This window comes from Aptenodytes patagonicus, chromosome 7 (assembly GCF_965638725.1).
Source record: "Aptenodytes patagonicus chromosome 7, bAptPat1.pri.cur, whole genome shotgun sequence".
Lineage (NCBI taxonomy): Eukaryota > Metazoa > Chordata > Aves > Sphenisciformes > Spheniscidae > Aptenodytes > Aptenodytes patagonicus.
Genome location: NC_134955.1, coordinates 70,465,584 through 70,493,368, shown reverse-complemented (window position 1 = coordinate 70,493,368; position 27,785 = coordinate 70,465,584). Strand labels below are relative to the sequence as shown.

Genomic DNA, 27,785 nt, shown 5'->3' with positions numbered 1-27,785 from the left:
CTTCCCCTGCACCCCCCTCCCCTGCACCCCCTCCCCTGCACCCCCTTCCCCTGCACCCCCCTCCCCTGCACCCCCCTCCCCTGCACCCCCTTCCCCTGCACCCCCTCCCCTGCACCCCCCTCCCTTGCACCCCCCTCCCCTGCACCCCCCTCCCCTGCACCCCCTCCCCTGCATGCCCCTCCCTTGCACCCCCTTCCCCTGCACCCCCTTCCCCTGCACCCCCCTCCCCTGCACCCTCCTCCCCTGCACCCCCTCCCTTGCAGCCATCCGCCCTGCCTCCTCTCCCCTCGCCTCCTCACTTTTCTCTGCCTGCTCCACAGCCCCTCTGGAAATGGCGTGGGATCTCTTCTGATCGGCTCCGGGCGCTTCACAGCCGCCTCCCCGGGCAGGGCTCCGTGGCTGCCTGCCCTGCCTGCCTGCAGGCTCCTGCCCTGCCCTGCCTCCTGCCTCCGGTTCCTCCCGAGGGCAAGAATAGCTGATCTGAGCGTACAACGCAACACCTCTTCCTCTTCCTCCAGCCATGCCTGCGCAGCCTTTCCAGCCCTGCGCATTTCCCCGCTCAGTTCTGCAAAGCTAAACCACGCGCAGGCCAAGAGCAAGACAACCCAACCGCTGCCCTGCGGGCTGGCCGGGCCACGCGTGCTCCTGGGGTTAACCCAGCCGCCCCGACTGTCACCCCGGCTGGGACCGAGCAGCACGAGGGTCCTGAGCCGCGTCCTGCCAAAAGCCTGCAGCGGCTCACCAAAGCCTTTGGAGAAGGGGCTGGTTCCTGAACCAGCCCAAACTGCACCATGTGCGATGTGGAAAAGAGGGGATGTGACCCATCTTCCTGATTTTTCACGGGGCAAATTGAAGGATTATCGTCCGGGCAGAAGCTTGGACGTGGTTTCCTTGTCAGTAAATGCCAGACGCGGAGCAGACAGGGGCTCGGTGCCTGGAGCAGGTATTTCATGTCCAGGACCTGCCCTCCCAAGGCAGGCGGAAATTGCAGCCATGCAAAAGGTGCCATGCAAAGTGCTCCGAGAGCTGCCAAGTGTGGGGCAGAGCCCTGGGTGGGTTTGGGCAGCCTGAGAAGACCTCCAGCGCTGCTCTTTTGGATGCTGGAGGGGGGACGCAGCTGGCGAGCGGCTCTGCCCTCGCCTCCGGGGCCCATCCCCGGGTGGTGGGTGTCCGCTAGCCCTGGGTATTTCCCTCCCCCCAGTGCATGACCTCTAGGCTGGGTTTTACATAGAATCATAGAATCATTGAGGTTGGAAAAGACCTCTAAGATCATCGAGTTCAACTGTCAACCCAACACCACCATGCCCACTAAACCATGTCCTGAAGCGCCTCATCTACACGTCTTTTAAATACCTCCAGGGATGGGGACTCAACCACTGCCCTGGGCAGCCTCTTCCAATGTTTGACCACTCTTTCACTGAAGAAATTTTTCCTCATGTCCACATGCTGCAGGGAGGATGCAATTTCCCGTATCTCTGGTGTCCTGGGCACGTTCCCTCTCTGGAAAGGACAAGCATTGTTCTGAGACATAAATGCACTTAATGCAGTGCATTAGCGGTTTTTCTTTAGCCCTGGACTCAAGCCCATGATGAGCTGAGAGGCCTCACATTGTAAACTTCTCTTGAGGCACTCAGAAAACGCAGAGCAGGCGCTAATATCCCAACAGCGAGCCCTTCTCGGGCCCCTGGGAGAACCGTCCTTGCCTTTCCTTCAGAAATGGCCCCACCACCACTCATCCCTCAGCGTTTGCCCCTATTTCTGGAAGAAAGTCCCCCCCGAGGGATTTTAATGTTGCCAGCACCGCACCACGACGATGCTGGGCTCTTTCACTTCTTGACATCTCGTGATTTCTATCATTTTCTCTCTCTTCCCCTCCTGGTCCTTGCCGCCATCTCTCGTCCTGGACGGGTCTCCAGGCAGGGGCCGGTGTTGGGGTGGCTGCGCTGGGCTGGACACAGCGGCTTGTCCCCCCGGGGAGATGCTGCTCTGTGTCCAGCCTAGGTAATTCCTCCCTCCCGCCGGATGCCATCCCTCCTTCCTTACATCCCGGCTCCTCGGCACCCAGGACCATCCCTCGGCCCCCCAAACTCCCTTGCCGATAGCTGCAGGCGGAGCGGGGAGCCTGAGCGGGCCCTGTGTCGCTGTGGGGCAGCGGGGCCGGGAGCTGCCCCCTCCCCTCTCCCGCTGTCCCAGCTCAGCACCCACGTTGGGAATGGGGAATCGCCACTGCCCCTCGTGCACACGAAGAAGGGAGGCGGGAGCGTGCTGGGAAAGGGAAAGGGTCGGGAAAAGGCTGGGCGGGATGTGGGGCTGCTGGATTTGGGGTTCACGGCCGTGCCTGGGTTAGCTCCCCGAGAGCCCCGCAGGCGTAACACGGGGTTTGCAATGACCCGTCTCCCTCCTGGGACGTCTCCTGGTCGTGGGGTGGAAAATAGAAGTTCCCGTCCCCGCTGCCCCGCGGGTGCTGCCACCTCGCTGGCTGTGGCACCGTCATGGGGAGAGGGTGCTGCGGTGCTGCCTCGCCGGGGAAGGGAACAACGGCGGCACGAGCTCCCACCGCCCCTCAGTCATCTCATGGGGCTGCTACAGCGCTGGGTTTCAGCTGGCTTCCGTGCCCCCCTCCCTCCCATGAACCGAGTTCTGGCTGTTCTCTGCTGCCGTCTCCCGACGGGGACAGTACAGGGATGTGCAGTGGGGGGGACAAGACGGGAACCGAAGCCAGGGGCTGTGGCGGTGCAGAGATGCTCGGGGAAGCTCTGCCCTTCTCTCATAAAAGTCCTTTATTAGAACAGCAAACATGACACTTCTCTTCAGTACAGCGGCTGTATGCAGCTATCATCGCAGTACAGGGGAACGACGTCTTACAATCACTGGGAGTCTAATAAGCACCATGAACATCCTAAAGAACGGGGGATAACGGCTGAGAGAGGAGCCCCGGGTGAGCCGGCCACGGGGGCTCATCAGGAATTCACCAAAGAGCTGCTCGGCGTTGTCCCGCAACACGGCTCTCCTGCAGCTGAGAGAAACTCCTCGGTGTAAGTCAACGAGATAGCACCCATCCAATAAATTAGGTAAACTTAATACTAGAGCAACAAGGGAACGAATGGGACCGTCCTAGAGAGAGGGCACGCTGGAAGGGAATGGTCTATTTACACTTGTCTTTCTGCTGGACCGCTACTCCCGTAGCTCCCCCCCCGACCCCCGGATCGATGAGCTGCAGCTCTCTGGCCAGGCTGGGCACGCTGGCACCCGCCCGGCAGCGACACCGCTGCCTCCCCCAGCCCCGCCAGCCGCGCTGGGGAGACGGCGAGGGACCGAAAAGCGAAGCGTGGGGACATGCGCATGCAGGCGCCCTCGGCACGGGAACGGGGGCTGGCACCGGGCATGGCGCCCACGACCTCCCGCTCCTCTCCTGCCTCCGAATTACCAGAAAGTCAGGGTAGGGAGTGGAGGCTGACGGGAACTGCTGCCGGCAGCAGGCGCAGGCAGGGCAGCGGGCACGTATTCCTGAGTGCGTGGCAGGGCTGTGGCCAGCTCTCCTTCCTCTCCAACCCCGTCCTCATCCCCATCCCCGGGCTCCCCGTCAGACCCTCACTGCAGAGTGAATTCTACGGTGAACGGAAGGACACTATCAGTTAGTATTTAAGGCTAGGCTTTATACGGCAACTATAAAAAAATAAACGCTAATCTCCAAAGAGCCGGGCGAGGGCTCTCCGGCGTATGGCTGTGGCGCGCGTGCCGGCGCCAGGCTGCGGGGAGCGGGGGGAAAGCACCGCACGGGCACTCGGTGCCGGACCAAGGGCCTGCTGGCACCCGGAGCACCCGGTGACGGGGCGGCCCCTCCCCTGCCCCACCGCTGTGCCCCACAGAAATGCCTCGGGGGGACAAGGGAGAGGGCCGGGCGTTTTGGTAAGGACGCGGAGACTGACTGGTAATCCAGGACCCACCTCTACACGTGACTGAGGGCGCTCTGCAAGAAAGGCCACAGGGGAAAGAAATATCCTGCAAAGTAACGAGGCTGGCGTGGGCGAAAGCTTTCCCGTGGCGGGGGTCCCTCCTCGGTCCCTCCGACCAGCCCCATGGGAGGGGAAAGCGCTCTGCCAAACGAGAGGAAACTGCCCTACCCCCCCCCCCCCCCCAACCCCCAACTCAAATCAATAAAACCGAACCTAAAAGCGGACACAGAGGAACATCTCAGGCTACCTAGGTACTTCATCAGCCAAAAAGAGCTAAACAGCGAAGCGCACACACACAGGACAGCGCGGGAGGGCGGAGATCAGAGACGGACAAAAGCCAGGTTCTTCCTTCCTGCTTTGCCTCCCCGTCTCCGACTGGCAGCCGAGCAGGGACCCGGCGGCTCGGCGGCCGGCCTCGTCCCGCAGGAGGGAACGGGCTGGCTCCCCTCGTCCCGAGAAGAGGCAGCCGGCTCCGGGAGCATCCTCACGGCATGGCCGAGCGCGAAGCGTAGAATTCGGGGACCGGCAGGCCGGTGTGCAGCGTCACCTGCAACGAGAGATTACAGGGCTCAGCTGCATCCCTCCGTGCGTGGCGGGACAGCCCACGGCGCAGCAGCCGGCACGTCGAGGCAGGATGCAGCCAGAGAGGTTGCAGGGAGCCCACTGCTCCTCCTGCCCCGCTGCGCATCCTCCCTGCTGCGGCAGGGACCTGGGGGGTGGGAGAGGCTGTCCCCAGGACCACGGCGGTGGCTCCATCTCGCTGTTTTATGACTTGTTTGCGCTGCTGGGGCCCCTACGAAGTGGGACTGCTGGCACCGGCGGTACCAAGCCTCAAATATTCCCAGCTGGCTGCGGACGGATCCAACAGTCGGCTGTCGGAGAGGTGGGACACGGCAGAAGCTGGGTCTTTCTGCAGATGGGATGGACAAAAGGGTACGGAGGGGGCTGAAGGACAGTGAAGCCACTCAGTACAGAAGGAGACCTCCGAGAAGCCCCCGAGCCGAGCACGGGCCGTACAGCGGAGGGGACGTGGCCGATTGCCGGTGGGGGGAAGGACCTTCGCAGCGGGGAAGCTGAGCAGCAGCAGCAGGGTGCCGGGGCAGGGCCGTGCTATGCTGGGGGGGGATGCTCAAGTGCAAAACGGGAGCTAGGCACTTGGCCCGGCATCGTCTGGGGATGGGGAGCGATGCAGCAGAGACCGTAACACAGGGACCGAGGGGAAGTGAAAGGAATACCAGAGACCCGACGCTTACCGCGTCTAGGAAAACCCTGGTCCATAGGAAGGGATACGGGCAGGCTCTGCTTGTACGGACTGATCCGGCATGGGGCCAGGTCCTGCAGATACCCACACACGTGCCGAGGAGCTGCGCGTGGGTAATTCAGTTCCTTCCACGTATACTTTAATTTGGGAGGAAAGCACAATTCCTTCTTTTATTGGAACAGCAGCATTTTCCCCTTCAGATACAGATTTATAGAAAACTTTTTCTAAAATACAATTATTTCCCTCCTAATTAGAGTAATTTTTAATTACTCCTACACCTTTGAAGAAGGATAATGAATGTCTTGGGTTTATTAGCAGCCTTTTATCAGCATCCCATGGGACTTCTCTGTTGTCAGGGGATTTAAGCTCTGCCTTGGCCAGAGAACTGTCAGAAAGCAGAGGGGCTCTAGAAACGCGCTCGTCTTTCAGGGCTGTGTAGAAGATTGCGGTAGGAATTAAACCCATCACAGAGCAGGACGTTTTTACCACACCGAATTAATACAGTAACCTCTAAAATCAGCACAGACAAGATGGGCTCCTTTAACGTTTCCCAATTAAACACCGGCACGGCCCCGGCACGGCGCGCGTTTGCCAGCCCCTCTCCAAGCCGGGCAGACTCCCCTGCCTGCGAGGCCCTTGGGGTGGGACACTCCGGCAGGGATGCTCCCAGGGTTTGGGATGGTACTGACCAACCTCTGCCCCAGTGCTGCTGGAAAACTGTCCCTGTCTTGGTGACAGCACAGCATGCCCCGTATCCCAATGGACAACACAGCAGAGCACGCCCTAATCCATGGATCCCTAATTTACAGAGGCCACTTGGTGCCTCTGCCCTTGCAGAGAGGTGATGCCTTTGACACCCACTGCAGAAGACCACGCCAAAATGCTCGACACCCTGAGGTCATCCGTTAGGTGCAACATGTCCTAGGATGCGCCTGGGCACTTGTGCAGTGCTGGAGGTGCAAGCGGTGGTAGAGTGGACGTGCCAAAGCCAGGTTCGGTGAACACGGGGGACTTGTTGGGGGAGAGGATAGCAGGGATGGGATTAGTGAGAAGAAAAATGAAAAGATGAAAATACCGGATAGGCCCAGGGAGCCACCGCTTGGTGACGTTCAGGAGAGCTGAGAGCTTGGGAGAGAGGGAGAGAAGAGGGGTTTGAAACTCCCCAGAGGAAAATGGGCTTTAGAAGGTGCCCTTCTCCCTGGTAATGCTCCTATCTGGGTCCTGGGAGAGCAGTAAGAGCTGGCGAGGCTCTTGTGGGGTAGTATCACGGAACAGAGTTGTCAAACCCAGGGAGGGCTGGAGGACCCTGGTGCTTCATCAGCCCTGATGGAGAAACCTGGAGCAGGGAGCTGGAAGCAGCAGCTGCGGCTGCAGGAAGGCCTGTCCTGATTTTAGAGACTCGCAGGTGGTTTAGGGTGTAAGTTTAGCTCTTCCCAAGCTGCCCCTGTTGCACAAGAGCCCTCCCCGCTCCACAAAGTCCCCACGCTGCTGAGCATCAACACACACTGCAGCGACAGCAGCATTAGAGGGAGTCTGCCAGCAAGCTCAGCCGCAGGGTATGCTGCTGTGGTGCTCCAGAGAGCACGGTCAAAGCACGTACCTGCACGTTCCTGTTGAGGCTGACCGCGGGGAAGAAGAGGCCCTCCAGGTTCTCGAAGGCGACAGGCCCTTGCTGGTCCTCGTTGATGGAGAACGTCAAGGTCCTCCTGGTCAAATCCAGCAGCACTCCCACCGTGGCGCCTTTCGTTATCCCACCCTCGGTTCTGCGGGGGCGAGAAGAAGATCAGCGCATCTCTGTGGCTTAGTGTCCCTTGTGCTCCCGCCTCAGCGTTCAGGCCATGGACCTCAACGGCCGACGATGCTGAACTTCACAGCTCACCCAGGAGCCAGGCCGTGACCTGCACCCGTCCCAGCCACGCTCGCAAGTCCCCGGGGCACCTCCTCCTCAAGCCTCCCGCAGAGGTGCTCTCCGCTTGCCATGATGTCCCTGAGGGCAAAGCTACCTACCAGAGCAGCCACCGCAACACAACCATGGGGGAAAGCAAGTGGACCTGGGGAGCAAAGCCGCAGGGCCCACTTCAAAACCTGCTGACCCATCAAGGGAACGGCCCTCGAGGCTGCAGGAAGGTGACCCCAGGCTCTCCTCAAGCCCCACCGCAAGCTTCAAAGCCCCCAGTCCCACTGTCCCATGGGGAAAGCGACAGCTGTGGCACAGGAATGAAGGCAAACGCTATTTTCTCGTTGCACGACTTGCAAGGCTTTGGGTGTTAGTGGGAAGGGGGTGCTACACAGGAGTGGTGCCGTGCATGCTCGGGGGAAGAGTCAGCACGGAAAGAGTCGCAGTAGGCAGGGAAGGAATATTGGAGCAAGGCAGAACCAGGGAGGCAGGGACCGTCCCCGGCTCGGGGTAAGGGCACATCCTCTAATAAAGGCGATCAGGAGCGATGTCACCCTTCCCGTGGGCGCCTGTAGGTGCCACTGGAAAAGCCACGGGCTCTTACTTGGGCTGAGATTGGGCTGTGGTCTCTGGGAGGAAGACCCTGTTCCAGACCACGTACCTGTTGGTGTGCGAATTGTTGTGCATGAACCAGCTCCGGTTATTGTCCACGTACATGGCCCAGGCCTTGTCGTCCTTGCCCAGCATGGCATCCTTCAGGACATCAATGCGTGCCACACCAAAGGCCGGGTCAGGGTGGTTATCGTAACGATCGATTGACAGCTCCCAGTAATGGAGCCCTTTGGAAAAGCCCGTTTTCCCCAGCACAACCCTGTCATCATAGCTGTTGCAGGTGACAGTCAGGTTGTCATTAGAAAAGATGATGTCAGCATGGGCAGAGGCAGGATCGAAAGAAAACCAAGCAACTGGAATATACAAACAACATCAGGTTAGTCTGGCGGGAGCACGGCCGTCAGTGACCGAGCCGCATGGAGCGGACACTAAACAGCGCATGCTGCATGCAGGGCCGACACGTAGCGCGAAGGCACGGCGGGGGCTCGGGCTGCCGCCCACCGACACGGCAGCAAGAAGCAGGCAGGGAGCTGTACAGCGGAGGGGGCTGCTGGCTCACGGAGGGCACCTTCTTGCGCAGCTGCAGCCCGCCAGCGCGGCTGAGGTTTTACGGCCGGGACTCAGACGAGTTTTGCTCTTGCTGCTCCCCGGTGCCTGTCTGTCTCCATCCCCTCCCACTGTCTGTCCGTCTGAGCTCGTGAGCCCGCAGGATCCTCACGATCTCCTAAAATTTGGCCCTAGCAGAAGGAGACGTGCGATCCTGGCCAGGTCTCCAGGCTCTAGCTAACATAACTTACTCTTATGACTAAGAGTTACTCATGCAAGCAACAGTTTGCAGGGTCAGGTCCAGCGTGGGAAGGGGACTGAGGATCAGCAGATAAACTCTGTGTGTGTATTTGAGGGCTGGCAGTCCTGGGAACCAAAAGCACATACAAAGGTCTACAATGACAGAGATGCTACGTCACACCGAGAAACCTCCCTGCAGAGCAACCGGCCACATGTAAGACAAGAGCTAGCTCATGGGAAGGCTGGAAAATGCCTGGAAACCTCCACGACTCGGTACGGCTGCTGGTTTAAATGCACGGGACTCGGAGAGTGCAAATCTGACAGATACAGAGTCACGTCCTCGACAAGACAGAGGCACGGGGTTTCACAAGCCACCAGCCCGGTTCCCCAGGTGGTTTTCTCCAGCGGTCACTGAAACATGAACTGACACATCCACAAAACACTCTCACGCCTGCAGGATTAAATACGGCTTGAAAAATAAAACACTCCGGTGAGATTTATTCATTGGTTTATTGGATCGTTTCACAAGACAGCTCACATGCACGTGGGTGCCCCAGTTTCGCAACTTGACGGAGGTGATTCCGTACCTGCCACCATTTTTTTAATGTCAACTGTGGTCATTCCCAAGGAAAGGCATGCAGGAGAGAAAACAGCACGTAAAGTTGGGTAAAGAAAGGAAAGAAAGGAAGGAGAAACAATTCCTGCTTGCCTGCTTCTCCAGCGAGCACAGGGACCTTTCAGCGTTTTGCATAAAGGTGGGGAGAGACGGAGCGAGGATGGGCTCGGGCTGCCAGCGGGCGTAGGCTGGCCGGCACGGTGTGCGAGCTGCCCGAGGAGGGAATCCCGCTGGGCTGGGCACGGGGCTCCTTCTCCCGGGGGGAACGAACGGGCCTGACCTTGCAGGCTGCTGAGCGCCGCTGCCCCGGGGGGGGGGAGGCAGGTCTGCATGGGGCAGGCACCCAGCTACAACGGGCGCTGGCTCCAATTCGCCGCAGAGGGGCTAATCCCCTCCTTGGCATTTGGCCAAGCGCCCTTAACGAACTGGAATACGTATTGCTTTGAGCAGGAGGACCAGTTCTTAATTACAGGGCCACTTCCAGAGCACTGACTTCAGGCTTCTCTTTAAAACCATACGGGGGGGAAACTTAAAATGCCTTTACATCATATGGCAATGACCATTCCTCCCCCAAATTTACCTACTGCCATGACATCCGAGAGCGCCCTGCAGGCAGGGTATGCGCAAGAAATGCTGCTCACTCGCCGAAGAGAAGTTAAAGATTAAAAAAAAAAAAAAGAAAAAAGGATGAGCAACATGGAGTAGGTGCCAGTTAATCGTAATAAATATACTTGCCTAATTGAGAGTAAGGCGTTCCTTGTGTCTCAAAATTGCATCCTATAAAGAGATACTACATTTCACACATCACAGCTAAGAAACAACAACCGCCTGAAAAACACTCATGAGCATTTAACCTTTAACTAAGCATCCAGCCAGCCACGGGAGGCCTGATTCATTAAAAGCCAGAGGACATGGAGGGGGCTCGCAAATACGACCCGTGAGTTTGAGTGCGGACTGCTGGCCGTTTTGGTGAGTCTCACCTCTGGGAAGTGTGGAGTATCTGGTCTTTCATTGCCAGATCCCATCACAGCCTTCAAGAGCATCAAGTCTGATTGCTACCTGCTCAGGATGCCAAATCATTGGACTTTCCTCCAGAAAAGGGGCAGGAAATTTTAGCCTTGGCAGAGCATCTTAGCCGCTTCTCTAGATTGATCCTCGGTTGAATCACTTAAAAAAAACCCCAACACTCCTTGGAGGACAGGGACTGATGAAAGAAAAGCAGCCACTGGTATATCCAGTGAACAGGGACCACCAAGCTCTCCCGGGCTGCCTCCCCTGCCGTGTGTGCGGTCTGTGTGGGAGCAGAGCAGGAGAGGGGGTCCCTGGGGGCAGATGCCTGGCCTCAGACCCCCGCTAGCACCCAAAGGGCACCGGGCTGTAGCTTCGACTGCAGCTGCACGGGCAGGATATGTTGGGGTGCCCTTCATCCTCCTGCGACTGGGCTGTGCCTGACTGCTGGCTGCAAACACCTCCTGGGAGCCGCACTGCAGCCGGGGACTGATCCAGGAGCTTGTCCTAATCCGGGAGCTTGTCCTCGCCAGGAGGAGAGGGCAACGTGAAGCCCCATGTTGGCACTGCGCAGGAGGGCATTCGTGACGGGTGCTGGATTTTAAGGAAAACCCCGTCTCGCCCTGTGACTGGTTTTCACCTCTCCTCTGGCAAGGCAGCAGGCTTTTCACACTGCTGGCGTGCGTGTTGGTGGGAAAGCACCTGGCCGCAGTTGCGCTCCATGGCGAGTGCCAAGCAGCACCTCCTGAGGCTGTTTTAATGAATCGCGCCCCGTGCCCCTAGTCAAAGAGTGGGTTTTCAAGGTCTCTGTGCATCGCTGCGGTACAACTTCACCTGAGTGAGAAACAGCACGGACACGTGGGCACATTGCGGACCCCGTTTTGCCCTGCCCCACCACCCCAGACCGCGGCTGCAGAGGTCCGTACTGCACACACAAGTATTGCTCATGGCCATCGCGGTGGACCTCGGTACACTGGACACAAAGTAAGAGACGTCCGTAACAAAACAGAGTTCAAGCCATTAGCGCACAGCAGTACGATGAGAAAAAAAAACATAAAAAGCACAAAGAAAAGAAAGTTGCAGGGCCCCCCGTTATTCTGGCAAGGGTCATGCTGCAGCATTCCTCATTCCGGGTTATGGGATGGAAATCAAACAATCGGGGACCCCCATTCTTCCTGGGCTTACACCAGAGAAAGCCGTGAATTACTCCATTGGAGCCCATGGAGTGGTGTAAATCCAGAGCGGCGGAAGAATTGGGGCCCAGGATCTTTAGCAACGGAAGATGTGCAAAGACTGGTTAGAAAACAGCTCTGAGAGATGCACTGTGCCTGTGGCTCCTTCGCTGGCTGCCCGATACCGTCACTCATTCTGCCTGTACTGCCTACGTCCCACCACAGCCCGCGAGGACCGGGCGCAAGGAGGCAAGCAAAGCGCTTGCGGGTGCTGCCAGACGAGCAAGGTATCACAGGAGTGGGTTCCTCTGCTCTGCAGAAAACAAGACTTCGATACGATCACGTCTGGTTTTGCAAAAGCTGAGCCCAGTGCTCAAAGCTGAGCGGACGAGAGCCCACGTCTTCAGGGTCTTAAGAAGCCAGACTGCAAGGGGTCTGTGAGCTGGCCTTAGCTAGACCTTGCTTGCATCTAGACTTGCTTCTTTCTTAAGAGGGGTCTAGATTTAATCGAGCAAACTAATTTCACAGAACAAATCTCACAGCAGAGGCTGCGTTTTCTGGTTGTATAGGGAAAGCAAACCATCGAGATGGCCCCACAGGTTTCTCCCAGGGAGGGTCTGTTCTTCTGACTGTCCCTAAACACAAGATCAATACAAACTAGAGATGAGGGATCTGCTCTGCCGGCTGGCTGTGCGAAATGGTTCAGCCATGCCGGCCCTGCCAAGAACAGCACCCACTTAAGGAGTTACTGTGCTGCTCCACCACCCCACGCCTGAAACTGCCCGTTCTGGTACATACAGATGAACACACCACAAGAACTACGCCACTGAAAGTCCCTCTGAGGCAGGAGCAGGCCACTGACAACCAGAAGGAGTTCCCCCTGCCATCCGCATGTCATGGGAAAAACAAACACAACGGAACAAAACAAACAAATACTTTGGAGATGCCCAGAAGCACAGACCAAGAGGAGATGCCAGAGGCACTCAGCTCACCGGCTGAATTCAGGGACTGTAAAGAAGAATGCAAGCTCAGCTGGTGGGCCGAAGATCTTAGCTCAAAGTAGGATCTCCCCGGAAAGCTGGGTTGCAGATTAAGGGTGGAGGAGAAAGGACTCATTCTACGAAGCTGCGATCTTTCCAAAGGCACTGGAAAAGGGAGGGTCTGTTCTTCTGACTGCGTGTCTAAACGTAAGATCAATGCAAACTAGAGATCAGAAATCGGGTCTGCTGGACGGTGTCACTCCATCGCCCGAGACCAGACCTCGGACCAGAGCACAGATGCTTCGGCACGCACGGACCCTGCTTTGCTGCAGCGAGCGTGTGTACGGTGCACGGAGCAGAAATGTCTGCTCGCTGTGCAACCCAGTGAGACCCTTCAGGAAAGCCTTGCCTCTGACAGTATCAGCAATAAAGATATTTTCATCTTCCAAAATGTTCCCATGTCATCATGACAAATTCAATACGCTTTTCTTTAAAGTGAGTCCTGCACCTCTTCACAGTAATGCACCTAAAAAAATTCACAAGTTACCATGCACCCTTCCCATCGTTCTTCGATAAAACTCATACCTTTTTGTGCACAATAATTACTGGCATAAAAGCTAGTCGGTTGGTAACACTGAAAGGCATTTTGCAGGGCTGTACTAAGCTATGTAACCCTAAGTACCACCAAGCACCCACCTTACTCAAAGGTTGTTCGGGATGTTGTGTTCTTGATATCCCTTTGTACCTGTCAAAACACATCTGAGCCTTACAGTAAGAATTTAACTCGTGATTCACAGCAAAATGTCAGAGTAGAGGGAACCTCTCGGGTCATCGGTTTCCGCTCCCCGCTACCACAAACGGTCACCTCCTGCCATTTCTTCCCTAGCCTTGTCAAGGGATATGTTAACACGAAAATGTAGGATCCACCATCCTCCACACATTCAAATCAGATAAACTCCTGGACACTGTACCCCCAGCCTTCCTGTCTCAGCTGTAAACATGGATTGAGCTGGAAATCACATTAAAACAGATAAAAGGAAGCGTTTCTTTGCACAGTGGATTGTAACTTCTGCAACTAGCTGCTGCGCGAGGCTGTGGAAGCAAAGACTGTCAGTAGGTTCAGACACAGGTTAAATAAATTATTGGACAACAGGTCAACAAATGGAGCTCAAGGTTAGGGAGGGATGTGCCCTCTAACATCTACCAAGAGTAAGAGGAACTACTACAAAGAGTAGCCGGGCTCATGGCTCTCCCTAACTAGCATCTTATGTTCCTATAGCTCCTTGCAGTGTACCTCCCCTTGTGTTGTTCACCCCTTTCCAAAAGCTGCCAGTTAAAAAGCCCTGGTTGCTGCTGAGGGTCACTCCATAGCTGGTAAGGAACTTAAAGTTGGGCCCCAGACGAGGAACTGGTCTTGAAAGAAAAGGAAAGCTTCTGGTGCTTGACTAGGCTGGGGAAGGGCTCTCTTGGGTGGTGCCCAAGGCCCTTTGCCACATCCCCAGCTCAGGCAGGCAACAGAGGCAGTCAGGAGCGGCTGCTCGTGGTATTGGCAGAGTCGGCCAAGTTTGGGAACCGGGGAGAGGGGACAGCAGGGCACAGGGTGTGACAAGCCAGGTGTTCCTCCCTGATCCTCTACTCCTAGGCTTGTGTCTCACCAGAGGTACAAGAAGCCAAACCCAGGCTTGCCTTGGAACTCTACAAGCCATGCCTAAAACTGGAGACGCAGAGCAGCTGAGAGAAGAGGGAGCGGAGACACAGCTCTTCCCCCGCGCCGGCTCTCAGTGCACAGGTGCAGGCAGCACTGGTGGCACATGCCCATGAGAGTGTGGCTGAAGGCAAGAAGCAGCCCAATGGAAGGACCGAGGTGTGGGCAGCCAGAGACCTGGGGAAGGGTGAGAATGGAGCAGCAGGTTTTGGCAGGAGGGAGGCTGAACCTCTGCACCAGACAGGATAGCAGACCTGGGCCTGGGGAGCAGGCAGGGACAGTCCCCTCCAGCACTGCCGACCTCCTCTTCTCCATCTCCACCTGGGGCGAGTTGGTCCTTCACCTCAACACCCAGCTTGCTGGACAGCCCATGGAAAGAAACAACACTGGAGGGACTCAGAAGCCATCTCAGAAATCCTTGTAAAGAAAAGCAGCCCAGCAGCCAGCCCACCTGCAGACTCTAATCCCGCTGCAACTGGGAGGTCTCCTCCTCTGTTCCTTGCCACCGTGCGTTAGGTGCCCGTTCCTGGGAACGGCCGTTTGCATCCCACCATGACCAGCAGACCAGAGCCAGGGGCTTCTGCAAGGCCTCTTCAGAGGCTGCTCTTGCTGCAGCCATGAATGCACCAAGGAACCACCGGCTGTGGGTAGGGTGGAAATGGGAAAGTGCCAGGAGGAAAACAGACTGGGTCCCGAAGCCAGCAGGAGACTAGCCAGAGGTTGGAAAATCTGCTAGATGAGGAGAGACCAAGAAAGCTGGGGCTGCCCAGCCCAGAGAAGAGGAGGCTGGGGGGAGTCTTGAGGTCTTCTGGAGGCGAGGGCATCCGAGCAGTGCTGTCACCGGCCAAGCTTTGTAAGATGTCTGCGCCTAAGGACAGGGTCACCTTGCAAACTTTCTTCCAGACTGATTTCCAAGCCTACAGCTGAACTTCCCACAGGTGCTAAAGAGACCGAGAGGTTAAGCCAGGCCCCACATGGCAGTGCCTTGGAGCCTGCAGTGACGGTCCTGGGAGGCACTGGCTAAGACGTGACAGGGCAAGAGATACTCCTAGGGCTGCTGTGAAACAGCCTGACATCAGGCAGGGAGAAGACACAGTTCAAGGTAAGGACCACGGCAACCCTTGCTGCCAGTTGGTTGTGCTGATGATGAGGATCTTCAACCCTGGGAAGCCTCAGAGGGCCCAGCACATGGGAAGGGCTCTGGGGCACAGACCTTCTCCCAGCCAGGAGCCACCTTGCCCTGCTGGTGGCACCAAGCACCAGCTTTAAAGAGTGCACTGCAATTTCCTCAGCTGGAAAACATAGTTCCTTTGGGATGAGCAGGAGAAGACGTGCCACACCACAGGCTGGGAAGGTGCTCTGCACCTTGCTGTAGGCTTGGACGTGTGCTGACTTCCCGTGGCACATTCCGGTCGGTGCTGGCTGGCTCACCTCGGCTGTTCGGCTGGGCAGGACCAGAGAGGCATGCCTGCAGAGGCCCAGACGCAATTTTACCTTCTTATCCTTGTTCTCTTCAGATGCTGAGACGCTGAGAGGCATTTCACTCCCTGCTAGCCTCTACAGCCCATTTCACTGCTCACCGAAGGCAGAAGAAAGACTCCGGTTAAATTCCACAGGCTGTGGATAAGGATCTTGTGTGCTATAGGACTAGAAGTCAGCTTTTAAATAACACCCTCTAAGCAGAATTCCTCATACCGCAGGACAGCCATGTTCAGAGAGAAGTTCTCTTCATATCGAGCCCAACTCTTCTTTTGTCCCCTCTTCCCGCACGAACACTTTGCAGCAAGCTGCAGAGCATGGCTGAAGGGGAAAGCTCAGCCTACTTCAGACAAAATAGCACTTAAGGGCCCGATGCTGCTGTAAAGGCCAGAAATAAAAGCCTAACCGAGAGCTGTGATGCACGAGGCGGCTCTATTCAACAAGTCACTCGGATATCCGGAAGCTGCACACAGAGGTAATTTATTTCACTTTGAGTCCGAAAAGCTCAGGTGGCCTCTAAGAGCAGAAAATGCTCCAGGCCCATTTGACTTTCTCTCCCTCTTTCTTTTGTGCTGGAATAACAAATGCAAAAGCCCATTCAGTGAAAAGGCTGAATGCAGCAAACTTTCATCCGATGCTCAGAAGAGTGAAGGCACCAGCCCCAAGCGCAGCCTGGCCTGCTGGGACCATGAACAGCTATTTTCTCCCAGGTTCCTTCGTATTTTGGAGCTGCGCAATAGGTGAGCTTGGCTCGACAGTGAAAACACCTATGAGAGGAGAGCAGAGCTAGAAAGATCATAGCAGGGACCCTGCAAACTCCTGGCTGGGATGACTTAAAGCCCAACTGGTTTTGGTTAGGAAACTGTGTCTCAAATGGGTCTCATGAGACACAGATGTGATGAGAAGCCAAAGCCCTGCTGTCTCCTGCAAAGGCTGGTGGAGCTGGGTAGTGAAGTGGGTGAGAGCTGTTGACCTTCAGGCTTTGGGAGCAGTCCTGGCCACCTCAGCGCGGGGCTGGATCCGGGTTGTCCCATCCCTGGATCTCCAGAGGAACGCTCCAGCTTCCTTGATGCTGGTGCCCAGGTTTGCAAACAAGCACACAGCTCTCAGACGGACATGCCAAGGCCTTTGTGGCCTGTGATTTGAGTTTTCTGCCTCTCATATGAGAAGGGTTTGTCACAGGTTTGCTCTCCACTCTACCTCTGCCATATGTGAGTTCCATTCCTTGCTGACCTGTCCTGCCCATGCATTCAAACCTGGCACACGCTCTTTCTGAGCTGGAACAGTTATCTCCTGCAGATGAGTGCAGGTAAGCAAGTGAAAATGCCCTGCGTAGCCTTGCTCTGCTTCTATCTGTACATCAGTTTTCAGCAGAAAACCCCTTTTTTCCTCCTTGCTCAAAGCCACCAGAAGTGCTCTGTGGCAAGAAGGATCTCACCCTCCTTCTGCCCCACCAGCAGCCCCACGAGCTGTCTGTGCTCCCTTCTGACCCCAGACTGTGTCTGCCCTCGAGCCAGCTGCCAGCCAGGTCTGGCAATGCTGCTGTGAAACAAATCTTCCCGTGGCTTGGAAAAGACAGATTTTAGTCTGGGAGTAAGGAAAAGGGATTCCGCTGAGCGTGGAAAACTCCCAAGGAGGGGTTTCTCGCCTGGCAGCAAGGCCATGGAGCGGCAGATGCGCTGGTGGGGGCTGATTCCTTCCTTCACGGCTGCATCACCCGCTGCTTCTGACTCCCACCTCATTTCTCGGAGCTAGCCTTATGACTCTCCACCTGCATGTCAGAAGCAAGCCAATTTTCCGCGACAGATTAAGTGCCTGGTGTGACAAATGTACTTAAAGTCAAGCGGGGAGACTCCTCTGCAACCTGCAAGGGAGTGTTTAATATTCTAACTGAGTGCCTGCTGGTGGGGGGGTGATGCAGACGATGCCGGCGTGGCTGGCTGTACACCCCGTGGGTCGGCAAGGACACCCGTGCGGCTCCACGGTCCCTCTGCTCTCTGTCGTGCACTGCCAGGAGCTGGAGGAGACATCCTGCGGTTATGGCATTGTGCAGCCATGCACAGCCCTTAGTGTCTCAGGAGCAACGTTGACAGTGTTGTTTTGTTTTAAATGTAATTAATGAAAACATCTGCGCTTCCCTTTGTGTAATACAAACCCTGCTGCAACCAAATTTTAAATACCTCTCTGCGGGATGCCTCTCACTGTACCTCCCCAAAGAACATCTTCTGCAAAGGAAAGAGGTGAGAGAGAAATTCTGGCACTGTTCAAGGCTCCTGACAAAACCTTTCCTCCTCCTGTCAGTGCTGTTTTTCCTGCAATGATTGCTGAGGTACTGGAGGACCAGTGGAGCGGTTCCCTGTATTGCAATGCTAAGCTTGGGTAGGCTGGACGGGCCCCAAGCGTGCCTGTGAGCAGTGTCCGAGCGCGTCGGGCTGGAGCTGTTGCAATGCCTTACCCTCAGATGTCTGGAGGACCAGGGTCTTGCTGTACGGGCTGACTCCTGTTTTGTTGAAGGCTTTGACACGTGCGCTGTACGTGCTGTTGAAGTGAAGCCCGTCCACTGTGCACATGGTCTCCTTGCCCACGTACACCTCCTGCAAAGCAAGCACAGGCGTGGGTTAGTGCCCTGACCACGGAGTCCCGGGGGTGGGAGAACAGCTCCCGGCGGTCGTGATGCACAGGGTTCAGCCACGCTCTGCTATCTGGGGCAGACTTAAGAGCACTGGATACGGCTAAAGCAGAGCAAAACGGCCCTATGATTGTTCCTTGACAATACTGCGCCATAAAACCAGTTTCTGTAGGGGAAGGATATGCTACTCATATACAACCAAGTCATAAAGCATCAATCCCAGCCAAGCTCCCACTGAATCCCAGAGGAGCTCTGCCAGAGAGAGGAATTTATACAGACTGAGCCCAGGACACAGAAACATCCTTGCAGAAACCAATTTTCCATGCTCTTGGGTGGCAGGATCAAAGCATTCCTTGAAAGAAAACAAGGTGATCGCACCGAACGGGTGCTGAGTCACTGGCTTCTGCTGCCGTAGCCCCGCTCAGAGGAACGGAGCTGTGTGAGCAGGGACAGCGGTGAACAGGCCTAGCGGCTACCGAAACACACAGCTCACAAAACGTTGACTTGTATTTAGCAGATCCCAAGATAAAGCCCTGTTTGCTGCCCTTCACGGAGCAGAGGGAGGCTCTGCACAGGCAGCTCGCCCGCGTGGGAAAGCTTCGCTGCCCTGCTCCCACTCCAGAGCCTGCTGTGCTTTGCTGCCCGAGGTGATGGGGTGCTGCTGCTTCTAGAGCCAACGCTTGAATCTGGCCCCTTTCCTTGCAGATGGGTGCATGTCCCCAGAGCTTATAGGGGTGCCTGCATGCTCCCCTGCACTGCAGAGCAGAGATGATGGCTCCCACTCCCCCCGAGACCGTGACCAGGGCTGGGAGCAGCCCAAGCCACAGGGGACCTGGGAACAGTGACGAGTCAGTGCTCAGGGTCAAGGAGCGCAATGTAGGTGTCCTAATCACTAGTGCCCCTCACTACAAGAAGGACATCGAGGTGCTGGAGCGTGTCCAGAGAAGGGCAACGAGGCTGGTGAGGGGTCTGGAGAACAAGTCTTCTGAGGAGCGGCTGAGGGAACTGGGGTTGTTTAGCCTGGAGAAAAGGAGGCTGAGGGGAGACCTCATCGCTCTCTACAACCACCTGAAAGGAGGTTGTAGCGAGGTGGGGGTCGGTCTCTTCTCCCAAGGAACAAGCGATAGGACGAGAGGAAATGGCCTCAGGTTGCACCAGGGGAGGTTTAGATTGGATGTAAGGAAAAATTTCTTTACTGAAAGAATGGTGAAACATTGGAACAGGCTGCCCAGGGAAGCGGTTGAGTCCCCATCCCTGGAGGTATTTAAAAGACGAGTAGATGAGGCACTTAGGGACATGGTTTAGTGGACATGGTGGTGTTGGGTCGACAGTTGGACTCGATGATCTTAGAGGTCTTTTCCAACCTCAATGATTCTATGATTCTAATGAACCGAGTGAGATTGGTGATGGGACGCTAAGGTGGCCCTGATCTGCCTGGGGTCCAGCACCCACAGAGCTCTCTTGCAGCCGGCACCCCATGAGAGAGCACAGCTCCCACTTCACCACCCCAGGCTCACTGCAAGGAGTCCCTTTGTGGCTTGATGCCCAAAGGCAGAGTCCTCTTGCCTCAGCACACCGTCCCAATCTCTCCTGCCTGTTTGCGTGGGAGGTAGCTAACAGGCTGGGCTACACACTGCCCTGCCCTCGGCAGGGACTGTCACCTGTACGACAGTCGGCACTCCCAGCTCACTGGGCAAATCGCTGCCTGACACGGTTGGTCAAATCGCTGCTTTCAGGCAGGACAATGACTCAGTGATTTGAGAAGCCCACGACGTTCCCCTTCGTGGCACCAGCTGTCCCCCATCGGCTGGAGCAGCCCTCTATAACCCCAGCGGCAGGAACACCACGTACATCCAAGCTCCCTCCCACTGCTGGTGGCAGGAGAGAAGACTGGCGTGCTGGGGAATTGCCCTCACCTTCCTGGAGTGGCTGTGCTGAGCCTTGGTCCCCCCACACCCAGCCTCCTGCTCCCTTCTCTCTCCAGATCCCACCCACATCACCCCTCTTCTGCCTCGACTCTGCTCTGGCTCCTGCCTGCCTGAGTTTCTTGTGGATGAATTCAGAAAACGCGATGGGCTGGTCCCTGCGCCTGCTCTCGGTGGATGTGAACATGCCAGGATAATTATCAGCATTTTGGATCAGAGAAAAATCATATTTTAATTGTGTAATTACAGCAATTTAAAAGGCCTCAGGCCTTAAACACCTCTGCTTGCTGGGAGCTGGCAAACCATGAGCCTTTCATGGCAATTAGCATACCTTGCATGAAATATTTAGCAACCTAAAAAGACAGAGCTTCAAATGCGTTCTTTGCGTTTGCAAGTCATATTGGTCACCGGAAAGGTATTTCCACCCCCCCAAATAACTTTGCACCCCAAAAGAGCCCGCAGCTTGTCTGCACCGTTGGCTTCCCTGGGCACACCAGCAGCGAGTCTCATGTTTCCAGGGAAGGAGGGGACTTCCAAAAAGTCTGGGAAACTCTCATGGCAGGGCAATACTGGAACCAGGAGCAACACCTTGCCGCTGGGACTGGCTTCGTGCTCCGAGCACCTACCCTGAATTGGCCGCCGTTGCCGTCATCGAGCTCCAGGATGTAGCCTTCCACCTGCACCGTCGACAAGGGGGGCTGCTTCCAGGACAAGGTGGCACTGTTGTTGTGAGTGCAACACTCCTCTAGCTGCAGGATCGGAGGGGCCGGCACTGGGGAGGAAACTAAACGCAAATTAGTGTAACCCTGGCTGCTAGCACCACAGAGGAGGAGCCAGGGATAGCCGCGGCATGCACGTTTCAGCTGGAGCATGGAGGATGCATTTATTGCCTTGGAAGCCAGCACGGCACAAGGGAGGTAACTGCGATCTCACGGGTGTGAGGTGGGGAGGAAGCAGAAAGGACCGTTCTCCAAACAAGCTCCACCGAATTCCTCCACCCCACAGCCCGGTGATGCTGAGATTTCCCCAGAGCTTCTCTGCTTTCTTCCTGCTTTCTAATGAATTTCGGTGAAATACGGCAGCACAACAATATACCTGGTATAGAACTGCCTGGACTCCTCACAGCAGCCGGTCCCAAACCTGGGACACCCTCCCAGACACGCTCTGCAGAGCTGGCTGCAGCCATGGGCCTGGCCTAATCCACAACCCAGCGGCAAGCGCTGCTCCGCTTTTCCACCACACAAATTCACTGCAACAAAACAAGAGATGCCGGAGCAGCAGAGACAAACCTCGGGCCCTGCAGAATAGGGAGCGCCTGATCTTTTTGCCATGGTAGAGTCTGTCCTGAAAGGGGAGGCGACTGCACGAACCGTGAGACTTGGTGACAAGACAAGTGTCTCTCAACGATGCTGTTTTAGTGCTAGGGAATGATAGCCCTTGACCTGCCAAAAAAGGCTCAGGGTCCTTTCACGCTGTCCCAAGCAGGGCACCCACTCCAGGGGTTCCCGTGGGGCCCACAGGGCTGCCCCCTCTGCCAGCTCAGCCAGCAAACAGCTCTTGCTGCCGAACACCTCCCGGGGAGGCACAAGCACATTTCAGAGAGGTCTCCAAACAGGCACCAGACAGTCCCTGTCCTCATCCTCTGCTCGCCGCTGGAACCGAAGCTGGGAGGCTGTGCACCCTACAGCCTCCCATCAGCTACACAGGGGACAGAAAGGACTGTCAGGGCTTTTTCTGCTCCAGCTGCTGTATTTGGGCATCTTCAGGTGTGTAATGCAGCCTGCTTCTGCTCTGCAAAGCACGGAGGGGTGACAGCACAACAGGGAAAGGGGATGTCCACTGACACGTCCCATCCCCTGGCCAGAGAGAGCCCTCCCAAATCTCCTCTCAACAAAGCTGCTCGTCCTCCATCCTCATCCTCACCGCCCAAAGTCTGACAAGAGCCAGCGAAAAAAAGACATGGAGAATCCAGACAAGATGTGGAGGAGCCACGGATGCCTGGGAGAGAAAAGATGGACTCGCTGGCAAAGGTTCACTATTCACTACGTCCCTCTGTGACTCCTCCACCTCCTGGGTCAGATCCTCAACAGAAACCACCAGGCTGAGGGCCTGGAGAAACCGAGTGGAGAAAGACCTCGTGTTACAGCTAATACAGCAGAAGGGACGCTGCTCATGCCCAGCACACGCTGGCAATGGATGTACCTATTGCTTACCTCTGCTCTTTATCGAGACCTCTGGTGTTGCCCTGCCTCCCCCGGTGCTGCGACACGTGTTTGGGATCCAAACCCAACCTTCTGCAAAGCCTATAAAACATCAACTTATTTCCACTGTGAGGGTGAGATGAGAGGACAGCCTCTGTCAGCTCTGCCCTGCCTCCACAGAGGAGGGCAGGCAGCTGAACTAGCAGCAGATTTGCTCTTATTAATTAAAAATAACCCTCTGGGCTAAATTGAAAGAAGGGAGGGCAGGAACATGCTAAGCGAAACAGTAGTCCAGCCCTCGCTGGGTTTGGCTCCCCTCACTATCAAAAAATGTTACTGACACTTCAAATTAACGGCCTGGCTAACGATGAGCAACGACAAGCGCTCCCAGCAGCCTTGCCCAACGCACCACTCTCACTGCAGCAAATACCAGCAGGGCCATTATCTGAAGACACTCGTTATCGTTACAGAGGAAGCGCGTGGTCAACAGCCTTCCTGTGTCCGACCACTGAGAACTGCCAGTGTGTGCAAATGGCTCCCGAGTCAGGAAATCCAGCCGTGAAGGCAATGAAGAGCCACGCCAGACCTGCAGCTGGTGGCCTTTCCCCCAGGCAGCTCATTTGCACCAGCCGAAGGCACAGGCCTACGTTCAATGTCCTCCCGAGTCCCCCGCGTCACAGCCCGTTTGCATCTTCTGTCAGCTTCCCAGGGCTTGCCAAGTTGCAAATTGCTCACAGGTTGCAGCGGCTCTCTGCTTCCTGCAAAGTGATGCAAATGCAGTGGCTCTCCGTGGTACGGGAGAGTGAGCACAGAGGGAACGGAGAATGAGGAGGAAATTAAAATTGAAATGAAGGTCTAAAACAACAGGGAGGAGAAGGGAGGGAGAAAAGACCCCGAGCTAAGTGGCGTGGCTCTTTGTGCCTTTGTGTTTGGAGGGACAAGGTGGCTGCCCACAGCAGGCAGCTCGCTAGCTGGCCCGTGCCAGATGCTGTTCAGCACTGCGAAAGTGAGCGTGTGTGAGCAGAGGTTTGGGAAGTGCCTTGTGCTGCTCCCAAGACCCTGGTCCCAACCTCCACCAGCTGAGCAGGGACCAACCTGGCTCTCCTGGCACTGCAGAGCACTTTCTAAAGCACTGCCAGGCGAAACCAAGCTCCCGGCACCTTGATCTGGCACACAGCTGCCCAGAGATCAGAGACAGGGAGGCAGGTGGCTGGCCCAGGGGTGCAAACTACACAGGAACGGGCTTAACTCTGGGTCTGGGGTGCCCAGTCTCGCTGGGAGAAGATGAGAAACTGTCCTCTGCTGCCCCTTCCCTGTGATGAGTTGCATGAAAGCACTCAGCATGATCAGAGACAGGCTTTTGAAAGGCACTGGAAATATTCTTACCTTTCATCTGCACGAAGTCGAGCTGGTGGATGGACTGCAGCAGAGGGGCGTTGTCAAGGTTCAGGTCGAAGTCTGTGGTCATCCGGGGCGTGAGCGTCCCCTTTCCCCACTGGTCCTCGGTTAAGTGCACTCTCCTGATGAGAGCGTCGGAGATCTGGTGGCAAGGAGCAGCCTCAGCTACCGTGGGTCACCTGGGCTGCGTGCTGTGCCTTGTCCCTTCCCTGCGCCTCCCAGGCTGCCACTTCTGTCCCCAACTGCCAAAGGCTGGGACATCACACGTGGTTTCTAGCATCACCCTTTGCTGCAGGCTGAGATTGGCAGAGGGACCCCAGGAGCTTTGGGGACTATTTTAAAGGCAGGGTATAGTACCAAAGGGACCAGCCCAGGAACGAACGGTGGGATGCAGTTCTCAAGTGCTGTACGTCCACCTCTCGCTGGAGAACCACGGGACAGCACGTTATGATCACTGCTCCAGAGATACACCACCGTCTGCTGCAACCCTCTATTCCTCCGGTCAGAGTAAGAAATGTCCCTGGCCTGGTTCTGCTTCTGTCCTGCTGTGACTTGGAGGCGATGAGAGGTTGGCCCTTGATTTTATGGCTGGAAAAGCTGAGGACATCATCCTTGGTGTAACTCCCCCAACTCTGCTGCATTACCCCAGAGCCCCCCTCTGTGCAATGCCTTTCCCACTCCCCTCGTAGCCCAGACGTGAGCACCTCCACACCAACCTGCAGGAAGCCGCTGGGGTCGTTCTCCTTGATGACCTCCAGGCAGTACTCCATCAGGCCCGTGGTCTGGCGCAGCTTGACCGTGCAGTGAGAAATCTGGTCTCGCACCACCTGCAGTGGGACAAGGAGAGCAGCGTTGCTCGGAACTGCGGGTTTTTGCGAGACAGGGAGCAAACGGGCTTCGGTGCTGCGTGGGCACAGGGACAGGGTCAGGGCAACGTGAAGGGAGACAAGACTCAAGGGAAGAGAAAAAGGCAGAACTAGCCAAGACTCATACACCGAATTCCAGATCTTTGAAAACCTGGTGAACAACGAGCCTTGTTTAGCTCAAAAATATTAACCCATGTAATTATTCAAAGCAGTAGGGCAGTTCCTTGCTCTTTCTTTAGTTAAGACAGCTTCCAAATGACAGCTTATGAACTCCATGCAAAGCAAATGCCTACCTCCATAGATACACAGCTGCTGCTGCAGCCTCCGTGGGGCTTCCCTATTCATCCTCGGCGTGGAGCCGGGCTGTGGGGTTGGCTCTGGGGCAGCTGCACTCAACCGCCCCGGGTGAGAAGCGAGCCTGGTATTTTGGTATTTCCAAGAGGAACGAACGCACCACCTCCCCCAGCTTCAGCTCTGACTAATGATCTGTTTGAGATGCTCATCTGCCCATCAGCTGAGAATTGCCTCATTTTCTCCACCGGCTGCAGCAGGAGTCTGGGCATGAGCTCAGAGGGAGAGATGTGCCAGTGAGAGGAGATAAATCCTGCACGCCTTGTGGCAGGGCTCCCTACAGCATGCCAAGCTCTGCCTGGGGCTGCCCAGGCTGCATGCTAGAGCACGTCTTCTTGCACCCACAGATGGTTCCCCCAGGGAAACGTGTTTCAGCATCCCAGCTGTGGAGTACAACCAAGCGTGTGGTTTGGCTGGTGCCTGCGGGCTCTGCTGACCTTCCCTGAAACACAGCGGGGAGGACGGGGTTCAGGCTCCGATGCCGCAAGGGTGTACTTCAAGGTTGGCTGGTCCCTCACAGCAACTGCAAGGTGCTCCCTCACGCTGCATCCCCGTAGAAGGAGACAGTGCAGGTCTGCACCCGGTGTCAGCAGGATTTCTTCAGCAGAACAGACAGACGGACCTGGTGGCGTACGGGAGATCGGCAGAGCGGCTCAGGAAGAGATTTTATGCTTTAGAGAAACGTGCCCATGGCAGATTTTTTTTTTTTTTCCTGGAAGAGCTTTAAACTGTGTAAAGTTCTTCACTAGGACTGAACAAAGCTATGCAGCTCTAGAGACCACAGCTATTCAGGATGTGACAGTAAAGATGAGCTTCGCATCAGCATCTGCAGCTGCAGTGTGATGGAAAAGACTGCAATAAGCAGCGATTAACATTTCTGAAAGCACAGTTGTGTCCTCAGCACTGCAGTTGGTGAATCCCAGCGCCTGTGTGCCCACCGCTCCATAGCCACAGCAGTGCTCAAATGACCACCCTGGGCTGAGGAGCACCTCCCCTGTGAGCATCCCTATGGTCCGAGGGACGGGGAGGTGAAACGAAGCACATGTCAGCCTCCTGCGGTGAATGAACCTGGGTTTTAAGGGGGGCGATGACTCCTGCAGGGCAATCAATCACATCCTGTGTTGCTTAATTATAGTTTAATCACCTCTACTTAATCACCTAACAGGAAGAAAAGAATCACCAGTCCTACAACTTGGGACACCATATCCGCTTCTGTGAAATGCTATGAAGCACTCTCCTAGTCAGCTCCTTTTTTTTTAGGGAGCTGCTGTTTGCAGAGCCACCCCTTGAGATTGCTTTTAGCAATCCCAGCCTGGTGTTTCCAGCCTGTGGCAGAGGGAGGCCGGAGCAAGCCCGGGCGCTGGGGAGGGGGCTGCAGCCAGCGCACCCCATGTGCAGGGCGGACAAGGCAGCAGGGGGAGCTCCCATATTGCTCCTCCAGACCAAGACGTGTGTATGGAGGCTTGCAGAGATGCTGGATTGCTCTGAGACGGGGATTGCTCTGAGACGGGGCTAGCGAGCAGCATGATCGGCACACACCAGTTTTGACCTCAAACGCTGTCATTAGAGGGAAGACCTCATTCAGCGCCAGTTTCTAACACTTGAGTGCACTGGAATGGGTCTGCTGGCATGGAGCAGAGGCAGCAGCTAGTCCTGGAGATCTGCACTCCTACGCTGACCTCTTCCAAAAGCGTGGGCAAGGCCCTGGACTTCCTTTCTCCGTGGGGATGGTCAGTCCTTCAGGGTGGGATCCAGAAGGTGCAGTGGGGGTGCAAAGCCTTACGGCAACCTGCAGTCCCCGCCATGCAACACAAAGCAGCCCCTTGCATTAATTCGATCTCTTCTGCCCAGAGAGAGGGTGTCTGGGGGGTTGTTCTGCTCTTGCAAGGGTTGTCGGCTGTAGGGATGTAGGGTCTTTCAGCTGCAGACCGTGGTGGTACCACTGAGTGTGAGATGAGCCCAGCCTGCGGGCTCTAACCTTGCTGTTTGAGCATATCCTGACTGCAACTACCGAGCCAGAGCAAGGTTTTGCATTCCCTGCCTGCTGGGCTGCAGACGGGCACGTGGGGATCATACCCTGAACGCCCAGAAAAGCAGCCTCCTTCTTTCATGTGAGACCCCTCTCCGGGGAAATGCACAGGCCACCAGGAAGACAGCAAAGATGGGATTGGTAAAACAATCTTCTTATCTTCTTTGCAGCTTAAATCTCTGTCTGGTTTGCCCAGGATAATGAATTTGTGAGCCTCTCCCTGCCCGAGTAGATGCTTTCGAAGTATTACCAGCAGAATTGCCATCTGCTACCACCAGCCAGACATGAGCCTCCAAGAAACAGCACTTGCTCGGTGAAGATAGGCACGGTGTCCCAGGACAGCCCTGGACACGCGGCTGGCTCCCCCGGCACCTGGCACCCGCCTGGCCAAGAGACGGGGTTACTGGTGAGGCATGGGGACGTGCCACCACTGTTCCGGTGTCAGCGCGAGACCTGCGGGGCTTCCTGGCACTGTCTGGGAGGAGGGAGCTGGGGCACGGAGATGTCAGCCCTGGCTTTGCCCCTCTACCCTGTCTGCTCCCCGGCAGCAGGGTGAGGCGAGTCCAGTGCCAGGCAGCTCCAGGCTGAGTAATTACCAGGCTTCCTGGCAGATTATCCCTGCTAATAAAGATCTGGTCCGGAGTGGAAGTGCTTGCTGCAGGCTGCCACTGAGGCTACGTAAATCTTTATGCATGTGGGTGCAAACTGAGATACAAGAAATTCCATTTAAACAAAAGTAAAAGCTTTTTTTCCCATAAAGGTTGTCAAAGACCAGAACAGAGAGGCTGTGGAGTCTCCAGCCTTGGAGACATTCAAACCCCAACTGGTGGCAGCCTGCTCTAGGTGCTCAGAAACTGCACCCAAAGCAGCGGCTGTGGCTCTGTCCCAGCCCACGCCTTTAGCCCCATGATCCT

The 27,785-nt window shown here is 56.1% G+C and overlaps 2 protein-coding genes across 7 annotated transcripts in view; both read right to left on the bottom strand.

Annotated features, from left to right (window-relative positions):
• The window catches only part of PYGL (glycogen phosphorylase L), a 13,702-nt gene extending 13,295 nt beyond the window's left edge, over positions 1-407 (bottom strand). The window contains exon 1 of the mRNA XM_076345778.1: positions 300-407. The gene's annotated coding sequence lies outside the window, so the exon portion shown is untranslated. The remainder of the gene's footprint in view (positions 1-299) is intronic.
• A 3,722-nt stretch (positions 408-4,129) lies between these two features.
• The window catches only part of TRIM9 (tripartite motif containing 9), a 74,359-nt gene continuing 50,703 nt past the window's right edge, over positions 4,130-27,785 (bottom strand). The window contains exons 4-13 of one of the 6 annotated variants that reach the window (XM_076345772.1): positions 24,342-24,452; positions 23,614-23,767; positions 20,653-20,810; positions 17,928-18,066; positions 12,301-12,489; positions 9,864-9,905; positions 9,100-9,123; positions 7,776-8,079; positions 6,818-6,980; positions 4,130-4,503 (exon numbers count right to left, since the gene is read on the bottom strand). In XM_076345772.1, the coding sequence (XP_076201887.1) occupies positions 4,441-4,503; positions 6,818-6,980; positions 7,776-8,079; positions 9,100-9,123; positions 9,864-9,905; positions 12,301-12,489; positions 17,928-18,066; positions 20,653-20,810; positions 23,614-23,767; positions 24,342-24,452 (1,347 nt within the window). In that variant the 3' untranslated portion in view covers positions 4,130-4,440. The remainder of the gene's footprint in view (positions 4,504-6,817; positions 6,981-7,775; positions 8,080-9,099; positions 9,124-9,863; positions 9,906-12,300; positions 12,490-17,927; positions 18,067-20,652; positions 20,811-23,613; positions 23,768-24,341; positions 24,453-27,785) is intronic. The other 5 variants (XM_076345775.1, XM_076345773.1, XM_076345774.1 and 2 more) reach the window with 5 other exon arrangements.